The sequence below is a fragment of the Gorilla gorilla genome, chromosome 6 (genome assembly GCF_029281585.2).
Source record: "Gorilla gorilla gorilla isolate KB3781 chromosome 6, NHGRI_mGorGor1-v2.1_pri, whole genome shotgun sequence".
Classification (NCBI taxonomy): domain Eukaryota; kingdom Metazoa; phylum Chordata; class Mammalia; order Primates; family Hominidae; genus Gorilla; species Gorilla gorilla.
The window spans coordinates 38,505,269-38,526,226 of NC_073230.2; the positions used below are offsets into that span (position 1 = coordinate 38,505,269).

At 49.0% G+C, this 20,958-nt stretch overlaps 1 protein-coding gene across 7 annotated transcripts in view; it reads left to right on the forward strand.

Moving 5' to 3' along the window:
* The window catches only part of ADCYAP1R1 (ADCYAP receptor type I), a 59,187-nt gene that overhangs the window by 21,517 nt on the left and 16,712 nt on the right, over positions 1-20,958 (forward strand). For 4 of the 7 annotated variants that reach the window (XM_004045269.5, XM_055347294.2, XM_019031639.4 and 1 more), the window contains exons 4-13: positions 4,163-4,270; positions 6,786-6,806; positions 7,886-7,927; positions 10,322-10,431; positions 10,918-11,015; positions 11,491-11,623; positions 12,561-12,714; positions 13,120-13,180; positions 13,804-13,873; positions 18,841-18,932. In XM_004045269.5, the coding sequence (XP_004045317.1) occupies positions 4,163-4,270; positions 6,786-6,806; positions 7,886-7,927; positions 10,322-10,431; positions 10,918-11,015; positions 11,491-11,623; positions 12,561-12,714; positions 13,120-13,180; positions 13,804-13,873; positions 18,841-18,932 (889 nt within the window). The remainder of the gene's footprint in view (positions 1-4,162; positions 4,271-6,785; positions 6,807-7,885; positions 7,928-10,321; positions 10,432-10,917; positions 11,016-11,490; positions 11,624-12,560; positions 12,715-13,119; positions 13,181-13,803; positions 13,874-18,840; positions 18,933-20,958) is intronic. The other 3 variants (XM_019031640.4, XM_004045270.5, XM_055347295.2) reach the window with 2 other exon arrangements.

The window sequence follows — 20,958 nt, forward strand, 5'->3', positions numbered from 1 at the left end:
ATTGTCTTTGGGTCCTGGGGTCCTGAGGTCTCATTCTAGGTTTCCCACCTGCCCTGGTACTATACGAATTGTCTTTAGGACTCTAGAGGGGGCTTAGGCTGGGGACATAAGGGTTACGAGGAGGGCTTTGAGAGCTGTGGCAGATGCATCCTGAGAGCTCCCAGGCCCCGACCTGGGGTGGGGCACCTTAGCAGATGCCCTTTAGGCAGCTGTAGCTGCCCCAGCCGTCCTCTGGGCACCAGTAGGTCCTGGGTGAATCTCTGTTCCAGATTTGAGCTCTGGTCACTCAAAGCTGGGAGCTCACAGAGACACTCAGTTGTCCCTGTGCACATAGGAAACGTGAATCATGGTGGAGGGGGCGGTTACTGGCCTGAGTCACAAGTGAGCCTGTGGCGGAAGGAAATCAGAACTCAAGTTTTAGGGCTTCCGGTGCTAATGCTGAGTAGAGACCTGCCGTTTCCCCTTACTCTATCCTCAAACATCAATTTCACAGCTTTGTCTTTTTCTCCACCACTGGCCCTGGTGCATAGATGGTCCCTGGCACAAGGTAGGCACTCAGTAAACAGTTGTTAAGAGAATGCATCCCCCGTCCTGCTGCCAACATGAGAGCCCCCTTCTCCCCTTGTGCCACCTGCCCGACCTCTGCAGCCCTCCTCGCCCTCAACACTCATGACCCTGCTCATTCTCTCTGAAGTGGCCCTGTGACCTCGGCAGTGTCAGCTGGCAGCAGCAGCTGGCTGTGCCTGAGCCTAATGTTCTACATTAAGGGAACATCTGTTGGCTGGGGCATGGGCCAGACGCAGCCACGCTCCACGGCCGTTCCACGGTCAACATGGGCTGCTGTAGCCAAAGATGTGCTATTGGGTCTCTTTCAAGGACATGATGTCACAGCCAAGCACATGCTGGCTAGATGTCCTCTGCTAATGGTTACACAGGAATTACTGATGACTGGCCTACTGCTATTAGACCTGATACCCAGCTCCCCTCATCTGGCCTTTAATGTCTTTGCCTTCTTGGGTTATTCTTTTCAGAGCTTTCTATGGTACATCTGGTTCCCAAACTCTGTCTTTCCATGAGCAGGATGCTATGGGCCAATGTGACTGGGTGCGAACTCCAAAATAGCCGGGTGTGAATTCTGAGAGACAGGATTTTCTCCGTCTAAAAGCTGTGGATACCTTCTGGTCCAAATAGCACTCAAGCGTCACAGACCCCAACAGAGACTGTGAGCTCATGGTGCCTGCTCCAGGCCCCTCCTCTTCCCAGGGGTCCTCTGGACCTGTCAGCAGCCCTGCCCCAGGCCATCTCACCTTGCAGGTCCCTGCTTTACCTCCCTGCCTATGGAGGCCTCTCGGGGCAATGGTTCCCAGGGACACCTAACTGGGATAATGAAATTAATGATTCTGTCGGCAGTGAACAGGCATTGAATGACCCTGGCTCTGTTCTGAGAGCTTTGCGCGTATGAACTCATTAATCCTCAGAGCAGCCCTGTGAGGCGGGCACTGTCGGTCACCTACTGTCCCTGACATGGCACAGAAGCCCTCTCCATAGCCTTCCTTTACGATCCCCTAAAAGCTGCAGGCCTCTTTCCTGCAACTCTCCTCTGCTGCCTGGCACTCCACACTCCTGCCTCCCCACCATCCTCTGCCACTCTCTCCTGCTCACATCACTACCTGTGCTTCCTCTGCCCACTCCATAAATATGGGTTCTCCAGGGTTCCTTCCTCCATGCTCTTCTCACTTTATGTCCCTTCTCAAAGTGAGCTGTCTCATCCCATGGCCTCAATCACTACCCACAGGCTGGAAGGAAAAGCGAGTGGCAGGGCCGTAGGTAGGGTCGTAAATACCATGTTAAGGATAGAGGGTGCTAAGAGCCCAGAAAGCATGGGATTGTTGGTGGGGGGCTTGTGACATGGCCAGATATTCATTTTGAAAAGCTTCTGGTCATAGCTGTGTGGGGTTTGTGTACCTGTGGTCTCAGTGAGGGGTCCTGAGCCTCTTCACTGAGTAGGGTGAAGGGATAGAGAGTGGGGCATGGATTTCACAAGGTTTCAAGGTAAAACCAGCAAGGGCTTGATCAGGAGCACTAAAGGGAAGGAGCTGAAGTGGGGTGAGTCCCAGGTTTCCAGCTGGGGCTGGAACAGGCAATCAGGTTTGGGCAGGAGATGCTGCACTGAGTCTTGGACTGCTGTGTTTGAATCATCTTTGGTTCTTCAAGGTGGGGGTGTCCAGCAGGCAACTAGCTGTGGGCTCTACCCTCACAGAGTGGACAGGACAGAGTTGTCCACATGAAATTCTGTAACATCCATGAGCAGGGTGAGCTCATCCAAGGTGGGCAGGGTGGGCGGCCAAAGGCAGGACAGCTACCAGCACCTGCATTCGGTCAGGGCTGCAGGGCGGGACCCAGTAAGGGCTGAAATTGTTCCTTGGATTTGGCAGCGAAGAGGTCGCTGGTGACCTTGGTGAGAGGTGTTTCAGCATTGTGGGAGGACAGAGTCAGAGAAGCAGGGATGGAGCAGGAAGAGGTGGTGTCAGGCAGTGCGGGGAACTCTACAGAGGCTGGCAGGGCTAGAAGGAGAGGCAGGCACCGGGGAGAGGGGAGCCGCTGGGCCCCCTAGACCTGAAAATCTGGTCATAAAGCTTGACAGTTTCCTCTTCCTTGCAGCTCATGTCCAATGAGGCACCAAATCTTGGGGATTCCTCAACACCTCTCAATTCGTCTGTCCCTTCCTCTCCATCAGTCTGGAGATGCTGTGGGGGCCTCTGCAGCAGTCCCGGCCTCCACCTCTTCTGGTTCCGGGTCCTTTCACAATTCTTGCTTGGCGCGTGCAGGCTTCTGCCTGGCTGGCTTTCCCCTCTTCTCCAGCTGATGAATTTGTGTCCCCTGCTGGGCCTGCCTTGGGAGTAGGTGGGGGGAGTGGAGCAGCAGCCTTAGACCAGCCTGTTCCTAACCCCTCCCCTTAGGGCGGATGGGGGGCCCTGCTGAGGGGGTGGATCTGAAGTGGGACCCTCAGTGGTGGCTGAGGAGGGGCTAGGGTGGGCATGTGGGAGAGGCTGCTGCAGAGACCCCTGCCTCTCAACATCTCATTCCTAGGGATCCAGCCCTGGCCTGCTGTGTCTCCCCTCCCCACACACCTGTGATGTTGTGCAGCTGTGAGGCTGTGGGTCTTCGGGGCTGTGGGGCGGTGTAAAAACAGGTGAGGGCTCCCTCCTTCCCGACCCAGGAGCTCCTGAAGTGCCTTGCGTCTCCATTCCTGTTTGAGGGATATTACCGGTACAGGGCTGAGCCCTCCCTCAGACTGTAGGCCTTGCCTTTCCTCTCCTAAACCACTCCCGGCCCCCTGCAAGGGCCTGGCTTGTAAGCCGTGGAGCACACCTCAGTGTGTGTATATATAAGTGTGGGTGTGTGTGTACATGTGTGATGTGTGTGTGGGTGTGGTGCATGTGTGCACATTCATGTGTGATGTGTGTGGTATGTGCTTACATGTGTATGGTGTCTGTGATGTGAGTGGTGTGTGTGTGATGAGTATGTGTCTGGTGTGAGTGGTGTGTATGTGATGTGTGTGGTGTGTGTGTGATGTGTGTGTGGTGTATATGTGTGATTGTGTGTGGTGTGTGTGGTGCATGTGTGTGGTGTGTGTAGTGTGTGTGTGTAGTGTATGTGGTATATGTGGTGTGTGTGTGATCTGTTTATGGTGTGTGTAATGTGTGTGTGGTGCATGTGTGATGTGTGTGTGTTGTATGTGTGTGTGATGTGTGTGGTGTGTGAGTGTGTGTGTGTAGTGTGTATGATATATGTGTGTGGTGTGTGTGATGTGTGTGTGGTGCATGTGTGAGTGGTGTGTGGTGTGTGTGATGTGTGTGTAATGTGTGTGTGGTGTATGTGGCGTGTGTAGTGTGTGTGGTGTATGTGTGATGTGTGTTGCTGTGTGGTGTCTGTGATGTATGTGTAGTGTGTGTGTGTGATGTGTGCGGTGTCTGTTGTGTGGTGTGTGTGTGATGTGTTTGTTGGTGTTGTGTGTGTGTTGTGTGTGTAGCATGTATGTTGCTGTGTGTGGTGTCTGTGGTGTGTGTGGTGTGTATGTTGGTGTGTGTGATGTGTGTGGTGGTGTGTGTGTATGGGTGTGTGTGGCTGGCCCCTCTCACCATGGCTGTCTTACCCACAGGCTGTCCTGGGATGTGGGACAACATCACGTGTTGGAAGCCCGCCCATGTGGGTGAGATGGTCCTGGTCAGCTGCCCTGAGCTCTTCCGAATCTTCAACCCAGACCAAGGTGGGTTTAGCCCAGTCTCTTTAGGCCACGCTGGCCTAGCGTGCTCCCCAAATTCGGCCCCAGGCAAGCACCAAGGACAGGGAGGCCACCCTGTGGGCAGACAGTCCCTGCTCCTGAGCTCACATGTGGTGTGGGGGATGAAACCACAGACACTTGCACACACGGGGACACAGGTACACATGGGAACCATCGTTGTGGATGAAAGCAAGGCTGTGCCCTCACGCGTGGGATCCATGCCAGCTGTCACTCACCCTCCAGCCCAGGCCCCTGTCTGTCAGCTGGGTATGTGTCCCGGTGGCCCTCTCCCAGGGTGCTTCTGTGAGGGTAATGTGAAGCGATGCTGTGGACGCCACTTAGCACAGGACTTGGCGCGTTTTGAATGTGCAGTAGTAAATGTTAGCTGGGATAATTGTCACCATCCTCCCACAGCCACAGATCCTCAGCGCCCAGTGGGAGGCATGGAGAGAGACGCGCATGTAGACACCCCCCTCAGGCAGAATGAGACGCGTGGGGAAGGCAGCTGGACACAAGACACCCACGTCCACATTCAGAGCCACTTAGACGCAGGCACAAGGCCCGATGGGGCTGGCGCACACTCACGTTTGCTCAGCAGAGCATTTGCTGGGCCCTAGCTGCCCTCAGGCAGTTACACAGGCTCAAGATGGGAGGAGCTGGGCCTTGGGCTACCTGGGGAGAGGGTGCCACACACGGGGAGCAGTGCCACAGTGCTGTTGGTGACTTGTGGACGTGGGCTTGGAGGCACGGGTGTGCGATGGCGCCTCCCTGAGAGGGAAGGCTGGGTGGGTGCGGTGTCCTGCAGACCTGGGTTTGGGGCATATCTGTGTTTGAGGTCTCTGGGGGCCACTGAAGTGCTGTGGAGATATCCAGGGGCCACCAAAACGATAGAGCAGCCCATGAGTGGGCAGAGTGGCTGAGCTTTGTGCACAGGTGGGATGTAGGGTGAGGGCAGGGGAGAGAAGGCGATGCTCTACCCACAGGCAGAAGCCCCGGTAGCACCATCTCCATTGCAGGGGGTGTCTGAGGGAAAGGGGTAGCTGTAGATGACTTCTTTGGATATGGGTCCCTTGGGCTCTTCCAGAACGGTTCCTGCCTTTCGGCTGGGACCTGTGAACTCCTCCACGGGCCTTCTACCCCATCCCTGTGAGTGTCACAGGAGGCAGGGTGGCCAGCTGAAGGCACTGAGTTGGGGCTGGGCAGGGAGAGCTGGCGGGACTGGCTCCAGCCAGGTGACTTACTGAGCCACCTCCTGGCCATCAAGCCATGGGGGGGGGGCTCCCGAGGGTATCAGAGGGATCTGAGTTGTGTGTGGCCATGTGACCTGGCCTTAGCGTTCTTCTTTTCCAGCCTAAGGCTTAGGCTGATGTCCTAGAAGGGGCGAGTTTCCAGGCTCCACTCCAGCACTGAGTCCTGCCTGCTGCAGTCCCCTGTCTTCTCTGAGAGGCAAAAGGCAAATTTGCTAATTTGCTGTCAAACCTCGAATTCCAATAACTGACTCTGCCCTGGAGGGGGAGGGGCTTGCAGGAGGTGGCAGAGAAAACAGTGGCCTGTGTTGGGGGTCCCAGGTCCCCCCGTCTCTGGCTCCCACCCCAAGGTTTGTCTAAGATGCACTGCACTCTGCAGCAACACCTCCACCTCCAGACCACCGGCCGGCCCGGGAGGAGGGTGGCATTGAACTCTCCCATCTGAGGGCCTGGGGATTGGGTGTGACCTGAGCAGGCCAGAGTGAATTTTGAAAGGGGATACAGGCAGCGGAAGTGCTGGAGTGAGAGATACAGTGGGACTGGGGGGCAGTCAGGCATGGTGGCAGCCAGTGAGTGATTCAGCCTGATTTCCAATTCATTCCTGTAGAAGCCAACTTAATCACTTCCTCCATTCATGTATTTCTTTCGTTCCGTCATTTATTTAAAGTGTGTTTATTGAACATCTACTCTGGGTCAGATTCCATGCCAGACTCCGTCTTCTCAACAACGAAAGGCAAAATGAATCAATGGTAAAATAAGATTTTCTTAAGACACACTTTCCTCCACACTCCCTCCTTCCTCTGGCAGTGGCACAATGAAGGTGTTATTTACACCTGATTCTTAATGGTTCATTAAGGCAGGGCCTTTTAGCACCTCTGTTCACAAAACTTGATTGGTGAGACTTGCCTTGAATACTTTGCAAGGAGAGAATGGGATTCCTGTGTTTCTTCTCAGTTCCCAGGTAGCCTGTTGTGATGACTGTGGCTGTGTAGGATATTGGAGAGACTGGAGATGTGGGAGCATGGATCTCCCTCCTCCTCTCAAATGCCTCTGCTTGTTTCTGTTCTGGAGGTCTCCAGTGTCCCCAGCTTATAGTCCTGATGCCTTCTGGGTTCCCCAGAGCCCCTCTTTAATGTTTGGGGTTGGGAAGGAGGAGGAAGTGATCAGCAAGACCCAAGGAGAGCAGCCCCTGACTTTTCTCACCCCGCTGCTCACCTCTGACTTTTCTCTCTCTCTCTTTCTCTCTGTTTCAGTCTGGGAGACCGAAACCATTGGTAAGAGGAACCTTGGTGAGGATAGACCGCTGTCTTTCTGTCCATCCAGCAGGAGCCCAGCCTCAGGAGATCCCAGGCTCCGGCTGCTGGGATTGGGGTGGGGGTGGAGTAAGAGGCTCACTGGGTATCAGGTTCTTTCCTCCTTCCTTCCTCCCCTCTCCCCGACCTTGGCCATTCTGGAGGTCAGGGGGCACAGGAAGATGCACAACACAAGCACGACCTCAGGTCCCTCACAGGCTTGTTTGGGAGGACGGGACTTACCAATGGAGGGGCTAAGAAACAAGCTCACGCATGAGTGTAGGTGCATATATGTGCATATGCACAGACCTGAACATGTGCATCAGTCCATGCAGATATTGACATCCCTGACAGCTAAGAAGCCGGAATGCACAGTGAGCAAGAGAACAGAAGAGCAAATGATGCAGCATGCAGGCAGAATAGTGAAGAAGTCAGGGGAGGCTTCCAGGAAGAGGTGGCATGTCAGCTGGACCTTGGGAAAGGAGTTTTGAGAAGGGGGGATGGGGTGGAAATGGGGTCTCATTGCTAACAGGGGGTTTGGCATAAGAAAAGGGTGGAAATGGGAATAAAGAGTAGGGAGAGAAGAAAAATTGTCTGAAGATGAAGTCTTCTGGATTCCCTTTGATGAAGAGCAGTTTTGGAGGCTGAGGTGGAGGGTTGAGCACCGAAAAGGAAACCCCAAGCCCTGGGCCCACGTTGCTGTGGTTTGCCCTTTTTTTGAAAAGGCCCAACCATCCCTTTTCATTTTCTCCCATTCCTCTCCATTCTGGAGGCCCTCCCATCCTCCTGGCAGTACCCATTTCTATTACCTGTGGTGGTGGAGAACTGAGTCCTGGACCATCCTGAACATCACAGAAATGCAAAGCAAGTGAGAGTGGTGTTAGAAGGTGTAGTGTGTGAGAAAGGTGCGCGGCTGCTGTGTGTGATATTGCCTCTTGGCCAGGACTCCATCCCCTACTTCCTGTAGACCAGGGGTAGCCTGAGCCTTCCAGGGTGGAGAGTAAACAGTAGCTAACTGTAAGCCAGGCATTTTGATATATGCCTATGTCTGTATTTTTCAGGAGAGTCTGATTTTGGTGAGAGTAACTCCTTAGATCTCTCAGGTAAGGGGTTAGGCTGGGGTTGACCATGGACTGGCTGGAGGGAGGGCGTCTGCTGACATGTGAGCTTTGAGAACCCCATCCCAGGCTGGGCTCTGCTCCTCTGTGGCTGTGTGACCTTTGGCAGGTGACTTTTTTTCTCTGATAAAGGTACAGATTATCTTCATGGAAAAGCACACAGATAGAACATCGTGTGTAGAATTTCAGGGGGGCCACAGATGTCTTAGAGTCCCTTTGTGGACTTCAAATGAAGAGCTCCTGGATTGGATGATCCTTGACTGTTTCTGAACTCTAACATCTAGAACAGTAGCTCTCAAACTTTTACCGTGCATCACAGCTACCTTGTGCACTTGTTAAACCCAGGTTCCTGGCAGTCTCTAATTTATTCCGCCTGGGGTGGGGCCTGAGAATGTGCTTGTCTCGCCAGTCTCCCAGGTGATGCTGATGGGCTGATCCGGGACGGGCACCCCTTTGGGAAACGCTGCCCAAAAGTTTCGTGTTCCTGTGCAGTTACTGGGGCGAATCAGCCTAGTGAAGTAGGCACAATCACCGCGGGGTTTTGACAATCTCAAGAGCACTCCATCTTCCGGAGATTTCTATCAGAACAATACAGTGGCAAATTCACAGAACAGTTCTGAACAAAAGGGTTTATACTTCTCTGAGCCCACACTGTGTTATAAAAAGGAAAAAAAGAAAGAAGGAAAATAAAAGAAAGGAAACCGCTTTTCCTTCTAGAACACTGTTTTCAAAAAAATTGTTTTTCAAAGCAGCTTCCCTTTCCTCTTCCCACCATCCTGATGTGAGCAAAGCAGAGAGGAAATGAGGCCCAGGGAGGGGAAGGAACTTGGCCATGGTGGTGATTTCCCTGGGACATTCAGACTTTCTGAAAGAAGTGTTCAGAGAGACTTAAAAGGAGGTTGCCTGAGACAGATTTGCTGGAAGAAGGGACAGTTTGGCATCAGCTGTGGGACAGAAATGAGCTCCTTTGCTCTCTCTGGGCTTGCCAAACTTCCCCCTTAGCCTGTGCCGTAGAACTCAGAGCTGGAGACGGACTGTTGGAGTCTCCCTGTTGTGGGCAGAACTCTCCTTTCGGGCGGAGTTACCCATCCCAGGAAGTTCATTTCTGACTTTCTTGGCTAAAGAGAACTGGCCTTAGATCTTCTAATGCAGGAAGCGAGGGACACAGATTGGAAAAGTGGAAGGATCTCTTCTCTTGGCCTCTGCCTCCCACAGAGGCTGATCTGCTGCCCTCCTTGCCTCTTTCCTGAGCTCCCTGGAGGTGGCCTTGGCCACAGAGGGGAGGTTTCTGTCCAGCAATATGGGTACTGGAGCCCCTTTTCTGCAGGTGTCTCTTGTTTTATACGATGTCTTGGTCTTTGAATGCTGTGAAGGGAAGAACCAACCACATGTGTCCTGATAGACCGGGTACGCTCCCAGTGTCAGGCTGGGGCCACACTCAGGTGCTGGGCTGGAGGAAAAGGGAGCTGCTTGCTCACCCCCCTGCCCTGGACATGAGTGGCTCACCATTATAAACCATCAGGTGAAGGGAGAATGAAAAAGCAATCATGAAAGACTAACATGGCCCCGGGCAGGGCAAAAACCAGCCTGGACTCTACTGTGCAGCCAGCAAATGACTCATTTAATGGCCATGACTGATCCCACCCCCTCGAGTGTCCCACTGAATGGCCTTAAAGTCAACCAAAAGCAAATTAAAGTACATTAGTGACAGGAAACAGCCCTCCCAAACTCTGAAAGACAACACTTTAAAAGAAACCCAAATATATATCTTCGTAAGATCCGGCCCTACGTTAGTGGAAATCTGGACCTTGTTAATGAAGCAAGCCCTGTGTCCCCTTGATGTGAGATGTTGCAGCTGCTGTGAGGCTTAGAGCTCCGAGGGAAAGCATCACATCAAGCTGTGTTCCCAAGGTGTGCCAAGGACCCCACCCACACCCTGCAGTCACCAGAGGGGATTCCTGAAAGTGCCCAGATCTCCTGACAGAGAATCCCTAAGGGCAGGCCTGGAATCTGCATTTGTGATCAGTCTCCTAGGTGGTTCTGCACACTGACATTTGAGAAGTGCTGATCCAGGGCCCAGGGGAGGACTCAGGCCCATCCCTGATGAGCATTGGGAAATGTTCGAGAGGGGAGGGATGCAGGGATGCAGGGATGCTAGATTCAGCTGGCGCAGTCTCCCCATCTTTGGTTGAGATGAGCTTGCTCTTTGTTTCTCCATCCCTGTGATCAGCAATCACTGATTTCTGAAACCTTTCCCCATGCTTCCCAGTTGGTCATAGGGGTTTCCAGGAATTCCCACTGAACACGTAATTTTTGCATAAGAATTTCAGGGCCCTCTTAATCATTTCTGGGCCTCGCTGAGTTTTCTTTTTGCTGCAGACATGGGAGTGGTGAGCCGGAACTGCACGGAGGATGGCTGGTCGGAACCCTTCCCTCATTACTTTGATGCCTGTGGGTTTGATGAATATGAATCTGAGACTGGGGACCAGGTGAGTGTCTGCACCCTGCTCCCCAGAGGTGGTGAGGGTAGGGCTGAGGAAATTTAGGTCAGTAGGCAGCATTCATGAGCACCTGCTGGGGATGAGAAGCAACTGGGATGCTGCCTACTCCTCCCCACCTGCACCTGGCTACTCTTCCAGGATACTGGAATTAATGCCACTGGGTTAATGCCAGGCCCAGCAAGGGGCTTCCTGGACCTTTGTGTAGTCCAAGGCTGTGTCTGTTCTGATTGGACAGCACTCTTGCCTTCAACAGCATATATTGAGCATCTGCAGAATGCTGACACTGTGCAAAGGGGAGTAAGAGGCTTGGCCAGGGGTGGGAGGTGGTGGAGATGATATCAGCAGAAGAGAGGAAGGAGGAGCTAGGCCTGGAGGTGGGCAGGCCCTGGCCTGGGAGACTGGGTGCAGGCCTGAGGCAGCCTGGCTGTGGGCAGGTCTCACATGAAGTCCTGCATGTCCTGTGCTCTGCTTCAGGATTATTACTACCTGTCAGTGAAGGCCCTCTACACGGTTGGCTACAGCACATCCCTCGTCACCCTCACCACTGCCATGGTCATCCTTTGTCGCTTCCGGTGAGACCCTCAGCAACATTCAAGCAAGCACCAGAGCTGGCCAGGGCCTCAGAGGCCTTGGTGCATCTCTCCCTTCCCCCCTTGATGTCAGCCCTAGAAGACCCCTTTGAAGGCATTTCCCCCACCCCAAGGATAACAGATGGGAAACTTCACTCCAGAGAGGGCAACTGACTTGTCCAGGGCTATGCAGCCAGGCAGAGCCTGGGCAGGAGATCTGCATTCCTTGCTTTTGTCTTCCTGGTCTAGATAGACAGAGGCCACAGGAGGGAGAAGTCTGGCCATGTGGGGTGGTGGAGCTGGGTTATAGGGGCCTGGAAGTCAGTGAGGATTTAGAGAGGTGGCAGGAAGGAGGGTGGCCTGGGTGGGAGACCTGCTGAGATAAAGCCACAGAGTTGGCCCACCACAGATGCCCACATGGAGGGTGTGAAATGCTGTGGGGTCCAAGGCTTCTTTCTCCCCTGGCCCACTCATGTAGGAAGCTGCACTGCACACGCAACTTCATCCACATGAACCTGTTTGTGTCGTTCATGCTGAGGGCGATCTCCGTCTTCATTAAAGACTGGATTCTGTATGCGGAGCAGGACAGCAACCACTGCTTCATCTCCACTGTGAGTGAGCCAAGCAGACCCATTAGGGCTCTGCCGGGAAGGCCCCGCACCATCCCCTTGGTTCCCCAGGACGCACATTACCTGCCTGACACCCTGCAGGTCAAGTGTGTCCCTGCAGGTGAAGGCATTGCCCCACCACCCCTGGTTTATGTGAAAACTCACGAATTAAGTTACTAGTAGCCGATGAGCTAATGTATGACATCACTTCCAGCCAAAATGCTTCCTGTCTCTTGGCCTGGGTGTTGCATTTGGCAAGGCAGAGGAGGAAGGTCAGGTGGGAACACCAAGTCCCACTTGAATGAAGAGGAAACTGATGCTGAGAGAGGGCTTACCTAGCCCCTGGTCATTTAACTAGCCTGGGATGGAGCCCAGGTGCTGATTGGCCAGGGGTCTTTCCAGACACCTCCCCAGGTCTCACACTTCTGGAGGAGGTAGCATGTGGAGAAGCTGGTCTTTGAGGAGGTAGGTTAGGAAGAAGAGTGTAAAGTCCAGGGCCTTGACCAGGAGGACATGCTTGGGGAGCCTCTATGAGTAGAGATTTCTGGAAGCCAGGAATATGTATCCCCCCACCTGAAAGGTGTCCAAATCCTCATACCAAGGAGCCTCCTGCAGGGTCCTCTGGCTGCTTCTCTCCCTACTCCCCTCCTCTGTGGGAGATAGGGAAGGAGCAGGAAAGTGAAGGAGGATGAGCTGGTGGTGGGGAGGCTCTGTGTCTGCCACCCGTCTTTGTCCTGGGTGTGCAGTTTTGCCTCCATGGGCAGCTTTGACTCAGAATCATGGGATGCTGCAATTTTCAACTCTGATCCAGGAATATTGACTCTCTTAGATCCTTGGGATGTTTGAGCCTGAGCATGCCAGAGCCAATGGGCCCTAGGATTCTCCCTTGCTCCTGTTCCTGTTGGGCTCACGCCCCTCAACCTGGCGCTTCTCCCTGCAGGTGGAATGTAAGGCCGTCATGGTTTTCTTCCACTACTGTGTTGTGTCCAACTACTTCTGGCTGTTCATCGAGGGCCTGTACCTCTTCACTCTGCTGGTGGAGACCTTCTTCCCTGAAAGGAGATACTTCTACTGGTACACCATTATTGGCTGGGGTAGGTTCCTGGCTGTGGCTTGGACAGGCTCAGGTCCCGTGGTCAGGTGTGTCCAGGTGTGTCTTTGGTTCCGCCTTCAGGAAGTGTCAGGTGAGGAGGGGCCACTGCCCTGCCCGAGTCTAATGGCCTAGGCTCTGTCTTGGACTCTTTCTCAATCTTCTTGCCTGTGGAAAGCCCACTATCTCAGGGAGGAGTTAAATCCAGGAGTCCTCTGAGAGACAAGACAGCCCTTGGTCTGAGGGAGATATAGACCCTCAGGAGGCCTGGGTGTGAGGGACAGTTAGAATTCCCAGGAATTCCAAGTCTTATGGGGGAGCAATAGCCTCTCGGAGCCCCACGTCTATGGTGGACATTGGACATGTTGGTTTTCCTGTTCTCACGGACCTCTTTTTCTTGTTCTCCCAGGGACCCCAACTGTGTGTGTGACGGTGTGGGCTACGCTGAGACTCTACTTTGATGACACAGGGTTAGTACATGCTCGAGAGTCAGGGCCACAGCACAGAGTAGATTCTTATAGATGGGTTCTCAGTAGCTGCCCTGACTTCACATGAACTGCCCGCAACAAACCATTCAATGCCAGGCCCAGACTAAAGCCCAGCACTGGGCACCACCTGAGCCATGGCCCCATGCAGGTGACCCACCCAGCTGCGTCTCAGCCAGCAACCCAGCAAGAGAATGTGCTAGGTGTCTGAGCCCTTGTCTACTTCTGTACTCAGCTGAGTGTCTGTTTTCCTTTTAGGGAGGGGATGAAGCATGTTGAGGGGGAGGTCACATCCTAAGAGCTGTAGGTCTTATGGGGAAAAATGGTCCTTTCCCAGGAGCTCACTGGTGATCCTGACTTTTGGGCTTCATGCCCTGCCTTGATAGGTGAGCAGAGGGAAAGATAGAGGCTCAGAAGGAGGGGATTTTCAGAGCCAGGACCAGGCTGGAGTCTGTAGCCCGCTGGAGAGCTCTTGTTCCAGCCAGCCCCTCCTCAGAGAGCTGCGGTGGTGAAAGTGTCGGGCACCCAGCTAGGCAGGGCAGTGTCCTGCAGGCTTCTATGCTGCCGACTCACGGACGCGATCTTGCTTTTCTCTGTCCATCTTTCAGCTGCTGGGATATGAATGACAGCACAGCTCTGTGGTGGGTGATCAAAGGCCCTGTGGTTGGCTCTATCATGGTGAGTGTCCTTGGGATGAAGAGGAAGGGAAGAGACAGGGTCTTGGGCAGAAAGGCACGCGAGGAAGAGAAATGAAAGAGTCCCCACACAATCTGACTTCCTCCTCTGTCATGGCTGCATTATAATCTGTAACAGGGATGCACAAACTCTTTAGCTATTCCCCTAACACTGGAGATTTATATTGTCCCATTTTTTCCTTATTACAAAAAATAGAAATAGTTTTGTGCATAATTTTGAGCATGTGGAAATATTTCTTTAGAATAAATCCTTAGAAGTGGAATTGCTGGGTTGAAAGGGGTACACATTTAAAATTTCAGATCCCAAATTGCTTTGCAAAAACCCTTTAACAATTTATTCCTCCTCAGGAAGAGTGGCTCATTTCCCCATTTCATTGTCTATGCTTAATCAATAATTTAATTTTTTGCACAGGCTTCTGGAGGATAATGCTGGCTTATAATTTTAATGTACATTTCTCCATCTCGCTAGTGTAACTGAGCACTTGTTTCCAAACATTAATTGACAATTTGTTTTTATTGTGAATATTCCTGTTTATTTCTCTTGTTCAGTTTTCTATCAGATTTTATTAGTTACAGTTTAAAGGATAGTTAACACTTCCTATGTTGTGTATGTTGTAAGTATATTTCCATTTCTGCATAGCATTTATACAGTCAAATGGTCAAGATTTCCCTTAGTGAATTCCAAGCCTTATTTCTGGTTGATGGAGGCCTTTCCCAACCCAAGACATAAAAATATTGTTCTTGTTTGTAACACTTTTGTGGATGTAAAACAAAGTCTACACTTTTTGTGGACTATTACATGTGCATCTTCAATCCAGCTGAAATTTTATTGTTTTGTCTGGTCTGAAATGATACTCAATTTTATCTAATTTTCAATGGATGGACATTCTACCCTCTCAATCCTTTTTATTAAATCCTTTCTCCATTATGTTGAAATGTCATTTTATTATAAACACTCAATATACTGGTCTTTGGTTCCAGACTTTCTATTCTGTGTTACTAATGTATTTGTCCATTCCCATGGCAGATGCACCATTATGCTAGTTACTGTAACCTTGTAGCATGTTCTGGTATGCAGATTTTCCCTTCATTATTCTTTTGTTTTCTTCAGATTTTCCTTGCACGTTTACTGTTTCTGGTGTACTTTTGAATATCCTTGTCAAGTTGCACCAAAAAAGTCTAGTTAAGATTTGTGTAGGAATTGCATTGCATTTACAGACTAATTTGGAGGAGAATTTATTTTCTTAAAAGATTGAGTCATCCTCTCCAAGAATGTGGCCTGATTCTCCATGTATTCAGTCTTTCTTATAGAGTCATTTTGGTTAAGTTTTTTAGTTTTCTTCCTTGTTCTTGTTATGTTTACCTCTAAGGTGTTTTCCAGTTTGGGCTTTAAGTGGGTCTAGGAATCATTCTTTCATTGTATTTTCTAATGGGCTATTGCTGGTGTACAGGAAAGCTATTGTTTTTTATGTATTGTGTCCTTTCTTAGTTGTGTTTCTGAATTCTCTTATTGGTTTTTATCCCTTTTCACTTGGTTCTCATGGATTTTCTAGGTGGAAAATTATATAATCTTCAAATGAAAATAAATTTTGCTCTTTCTTTCCAGTGTTTACATCTCTTGGCCCTTGTTTTGTAGGGATGATGTTTGCTCTAGTTTTGGCAGTTACCCTTCATTGAATTGGGAAAGTTTTTCTTCTTGGCTTGTTTCAGTTTTTTTTTTTTTTTAAATCAGGAATGGGTATTGAATTGTATCAAATGTGTTTTGGAGGCATTCATTCAAGTAATGATTTATTTAGTGATGGATATTTATAGTATTCCAGTTTTCCTTCATTATGAGCAGTGCCACAATGAATATATTTGTGCATATCTTGAGCATACGTGAATACGTCCTTAGAATAAATCTCAAGAGTGGAATTTCTGGGACAAAGGGTATGTACATTTAACATTTTCATGCAGATCAGATTGCTCTCAATGAGCAAGGTACAAGAGCGCTCATTTCCCATGTCTTTGTTGATGTTTCTGTTGCTGAATTATACTTGCTGGTCTTATGGGGGATAATGGAAGCTTGTTTTAATCTGTTATTGTAACAAATATTAGATTTTTGGGGGTGCATTTCTGGGGTAAAACCTTTATTAACATGATCTGTTTATTCTTTTACTGTATTGCTAAATTTTGTTTTTTAATATTTTGTTTAAAGTTTTTGGCATTGTTCATAAAATTCTATGGTCTTAGGTACACGTGTGTGTGTATCTGTGTTTTTTCTCTCCTTATTCTGTTTTTGTAGAAAAATTTTGTTAGCCTCATAGGTAATCCTGAAGGTCTTCTTTTTTTTATTTGCCTTGAAACAATTAAGCAGTATGTAAATTACATCTTTGTTAATGTTATTCTGGAACTGGTCTATAAAATTATCTGGACCTGGTACCTTTTAATGCATACACCTTTAACTACTTTTTAACTTCTTCTGAGGTTATTGCTCTACTTAGATTTTCTATTTCTTCTTATGTTGATTTTGTTAATATTTATTTTCCCATTTTGTTCAATTTTCTCTCATCATTTAAAATATTGTGTATGTCTATTGTCTTGCCATCTTTCTCATTCCTAAATTTGTTTAATTATATTTTCTCCTTTTTCATTGACTAACACATACAGTTAGCAGTATTACTAAGTACCACAGGTATTGATGTTTTTCCTTTTTTTAAAAATAATTTCAACTTTTATTTTAGATCCAGGGAATACATGTGCAGGTTTGTTACATAGGTATATCACATGATGCTGAAGTTATGGGTACAATTGATTCTGTCACCCAGGTAGTGAGCATATTACCCAATAGTTAGTTTTTCAACCCTTGCCCCCGATCCTCCCACCCTGTCTAGTAGTTCCCAGTGTCCATTGTTGCCATTTTTATGTCCATGAGTGCTCAATGTTTAGCTCCCACTTCTAAGTGAGAACACGTGGTATTTGGTTTTTCTGTTTCTGTGTTAATTCACTTAGGATAATGGCCTCCAGCTGCATCCATGTTGCCGTGTAGGATGTGGCTACATTCTTTTTATGGCTGTGTAGTAGTCCATGGTGTATACGTGCCACATTTTCTTTATCCAATCCACTATCGATGGGCACCTATGTGGGTCCCATGTCTTTGCTACTGTGAATAGTGCTGTGATGAACATACCAATGTGTGTGTCTTTTTTGTAGAATGATATATTTTCCTTTGGGCATATACTCAGTAATGGGATTGCTGGGTCTAATGATGGTTCTGTTTTAAGTTCTTTGAGAAATCTCCAAACTACTTTCCATGGTGGCTGAATTAATTTACATTCCCACCAACAGTGTTTCCATGTTCCCTTTTCTCTGCTGCCTCCCCAGCATCTGTTGTCTTTTGACTTTTTAGTAATAGCCATTCTGACTGGTGTGAGATGGTATCTCATTGTGGTTTTGATTCTCATTTCTCTGATGATTAGTGCTGTGGAGCATTTTTTCATATGTTTGCTGGCTGTTGTACATCTTCTTTAGAGAAGTATCCGTTTATATCTTTTGCCCAATTTTTAATAAGATTATTTGTCTTTTGCTTTTGAATTGAGTTCCTTGTAGATGCTGGATATTAGACCTTTGTTGGATGCATAATTTGCAAATATATTCTCCCATTCTGTAGGTTGTCTGTTTGCTCTGTTGACAGTTTCTTTTGCTGTGAAGTTCTTTAGTTTAATTAGGTCCCACTTGTCAATTTTTGATTTTGTTGCAATTGCTTTTGAGGACATAGCCATAAATTCTTTCTCAAGGCCTATGTCCAGAATGGTGGTTCCTAGGTTTTCTTCTAGGACTTTTATAGTTTGAGGTCTTATCTTTAAGTCTTTAATTCATCTTTAGTTAAATTTTGAATATGGTGTAAGGAAGGGGTCCAGTTTCACTCTTCTGCCTATGGTGAACCAGCAATCCCAGCATCATTTGCTGAATAGGGAGTCCTTTCCCCGTTGCTTATTTTTGTAAACTTCAGACACTGATCAAACTGGGCATGTAGCAGAGAACAAGACTGACAGAATCCTGCCCTCATGGAACAGCCTTTGTCATTCAATTCATCTGTAAAAACCAACAAACAAGATAAAAGCAAAAATAAAACTTTATTTTTATTGATCAGTTCTCCTATTTTTTTCTTATTTCTTTCTGATAATTTTTTATAATTATTAATTTCTTTCTTATATAAGTTTTGTTTGTGGTAATCTTTCCCTAGCTCTTGATTTGAATGCTTAAGTGTTTTTCAGTATTTATTGTTTTTTTAATCAGTTAATTTTTGGCTCTTCATTTTTTTCTCCAAGGGCTGCTTTGGCTATGCCTGAAAGACATTGATGTGTAGTCCTGTGGAGTCCTGTCATTGTGCCTTGTTTCTATGTCTTTGCTCCCCTTTCTCCTCCTTTGTGACCGTTCACATAGCTTCCTACTTTGCTTAGGAAGCTTTTTTCCCTAGTCTTTATCTGAAGGCAATGCTACTATTACCACTCCCAGGCAGCCCTTTAATTAGCAATGCTTATGGCTGTCCATTCTGGTTCCCCATATTTGATGACTCTGAACTTGGAATTTCTCTACAGAACAACTCTCACTTCTGCAATAGTCTTACTTTCTCTCTTTTGGGCTGTAGTTTTCCCATCACCCTGATCCTGTTTTCTCTTTCTCTTTTAGAAATGGCTTACTTTTCTGACTTACTCATGATGTCCTTTCCTATTTCCCATACTTCTATGGAATCCTTTTTCTTCTATCTCTTCCTTCATTTTAATGATACTGTGGGAGGCTGGAGAGATAAATGGGAATTATCACACCGCCATCTTGGATTAGAAGTGTAGATGGGATCTTGACTAGGTGGGGGAGGGTCCTGCTGGGGAAATAATAGCATCTTCGCCCAGAATCATGTCCATCTGCTTTTTTTTTTTTTTTTTTTTTTTTTTTTTTTTTGCTCCTTAGGTTAACTTTGTGCTTTTTATTGGCATTATCGTCATCCTTGTGCAGAAACTTCAGTCTCCAGACATGGGAGGCAATGAGTCCAGCATCTACTTGTAAGTACCATTGTGTGGCTGCCACAGCCATTTCTGACAGCCGAGCGGGCCCTGCATTCAGGTCACGGCAGAAGGCGGCCTGGGCTTTGCTGATAGGGTGACCTAGTATCGGCATTTGCAGATCTTCTTCTGATTAAAGAGCCTTTAATATAGTTGCCCTTCCAGCATTCAGCAAACCCAGGAGCTCCTCAGCTGCATGGCCATCATATGGATGGGCAGGAAGAGAGAGAGAGAGAGAGAGAGCCTGACAGAGAGACTGACTAGGAAAGTCAAGAAGGAAAACATCAGATTTCCTAAGGGAGGTAGGGTCTTGGTTGGTTAGAAGTTGAGTTTCCTTTGGGGTTCCTGGTTCTGTGGGAAGCTCATGAATACCACTGCATACACTGTTGCCTGATATTCCGACCCCCAGCCCAGACTGTGGAAGTTGCCCAGTTCCCACTAGCGAGTCAGGTGGACACATTCTCACTGGTCTGGGTGTTGGAAGGTGGGTACTTTCTTTCCTCCACAGGCCCTCGGGGCAGCTCTACCTCTGCATGTGGTCCTATTTCTTCAACTCCTTCCTTTCTGATGAACATCGAATTGGTTGGGGATTATTGGGTTACAGGGCAGCCTCTTACCATAGAGCGTAGGGCTTTCTCCACTTCCATGGCCACTTGATTTCCAAGAAGTATTTCTGCAGTCATGTCCCTAACAGCCTATCTTTGCCTGCCCTTTCCCATTTCTCTCTCCGCCCTGTCTCATTCTGAAATCAGACATAGCAGCTTCCACCTCCCATCTCTGGCTGTGAATGGGAGCATGACCAGCTGGGTGTGTGGGATATGAGGACATTTCTGATGCTGGGGAGGAAGGTTGGTTGTCCCCTGTGGTTGGCTGGAGGGGTGGATGGGCACACTCTGGTTCTGAGGGCAGTCCTTGGGGTCCGTCTGTTGGTAAGGCAAAAGCCCTATGTGTGGCTTCTCCGCTCCTTCAGAAGAAAGCGGATGAGGAGGAGCTGAGGTATCTTCACTGGGTGCCTCATTGGGTCCATGGTCCTGCCTTCATCAGAGACCCCAGTAGATGCTGGGGTCACAGCATCTACTGGCTGCCCAGTAGATGACGAGTGGGACAGTGAGAGATCCCAGTACAGGGTTCCCCCAGGGTCCCCTTCCTCAGCCATTCTCCTAGAGGGAGAGGCAAGAACTGCTCGGAGACCAAATCCTAGACCCTTCCCTAAGGCTCCTTGAGGCTTCCTCAGGGAGGTGGAGCTTGTTCTTGGTCTGTCAATCTGTTCAGCCTGGGGAACTCCCCATGTGGAAACCCTTCCTCAGGGGTGGGGGACTAGCACAGGGCCTGGGGTGTTCAGCCAGGTTTTTTCTACCTATACAATGATTACATTACATTGGAAAAAGTGCTTTTTTTTCTATCCATTTACTGTTTTTTCTTTCATGTTTTTGCAAGTTTTTACCAATTCTTGCTTATATGTGTATATTATGTAGTAGAAAATTATTCATCAATATAAATCATAAAGTCTTAGAAGCCCTGCCCTGTGGGGTGGGGGGCCAGCCCTTTGCTACTACATAACCTGCCCTAGAGATAACATTCCTGCCTTCATCTCAAGGATTCACAAAATAGGGCCCCGCTGCTCGCCTCATCTCCTGTCTAGTGTTGGACACTGCCCTTGTGTCTGGCCTCAGTTTCTCCTGCTTGGGCGTGGATCAGGTCACACACTAATAGTTGTCTCCCATATTTGAAGCTGGCAGGGAGCTAAGTCAACCTCATCTCTCGTTTGAGCTCTAGTGGTCTTGATTTCCTCCCATTCCTGGTAGGATTCGTTCTTCTACTGAGGGCCCCCCAACCTCTTCTCTGGGGGGGGTCCTCTCAGCTTTCCCTACTAAATAGGATACCCTACTGAACCCTGAACATACTTTGCCAACTCAGACATTCTGCTTTGGGCAGCAAGAACCCCCAGGGCCTGGTGGGAAAGAAGTGTGAGCCAAGGTTTCAGGTTCTCCACAGACCAGGAGCCTTGAGTCTTGTTAGGTCTTCC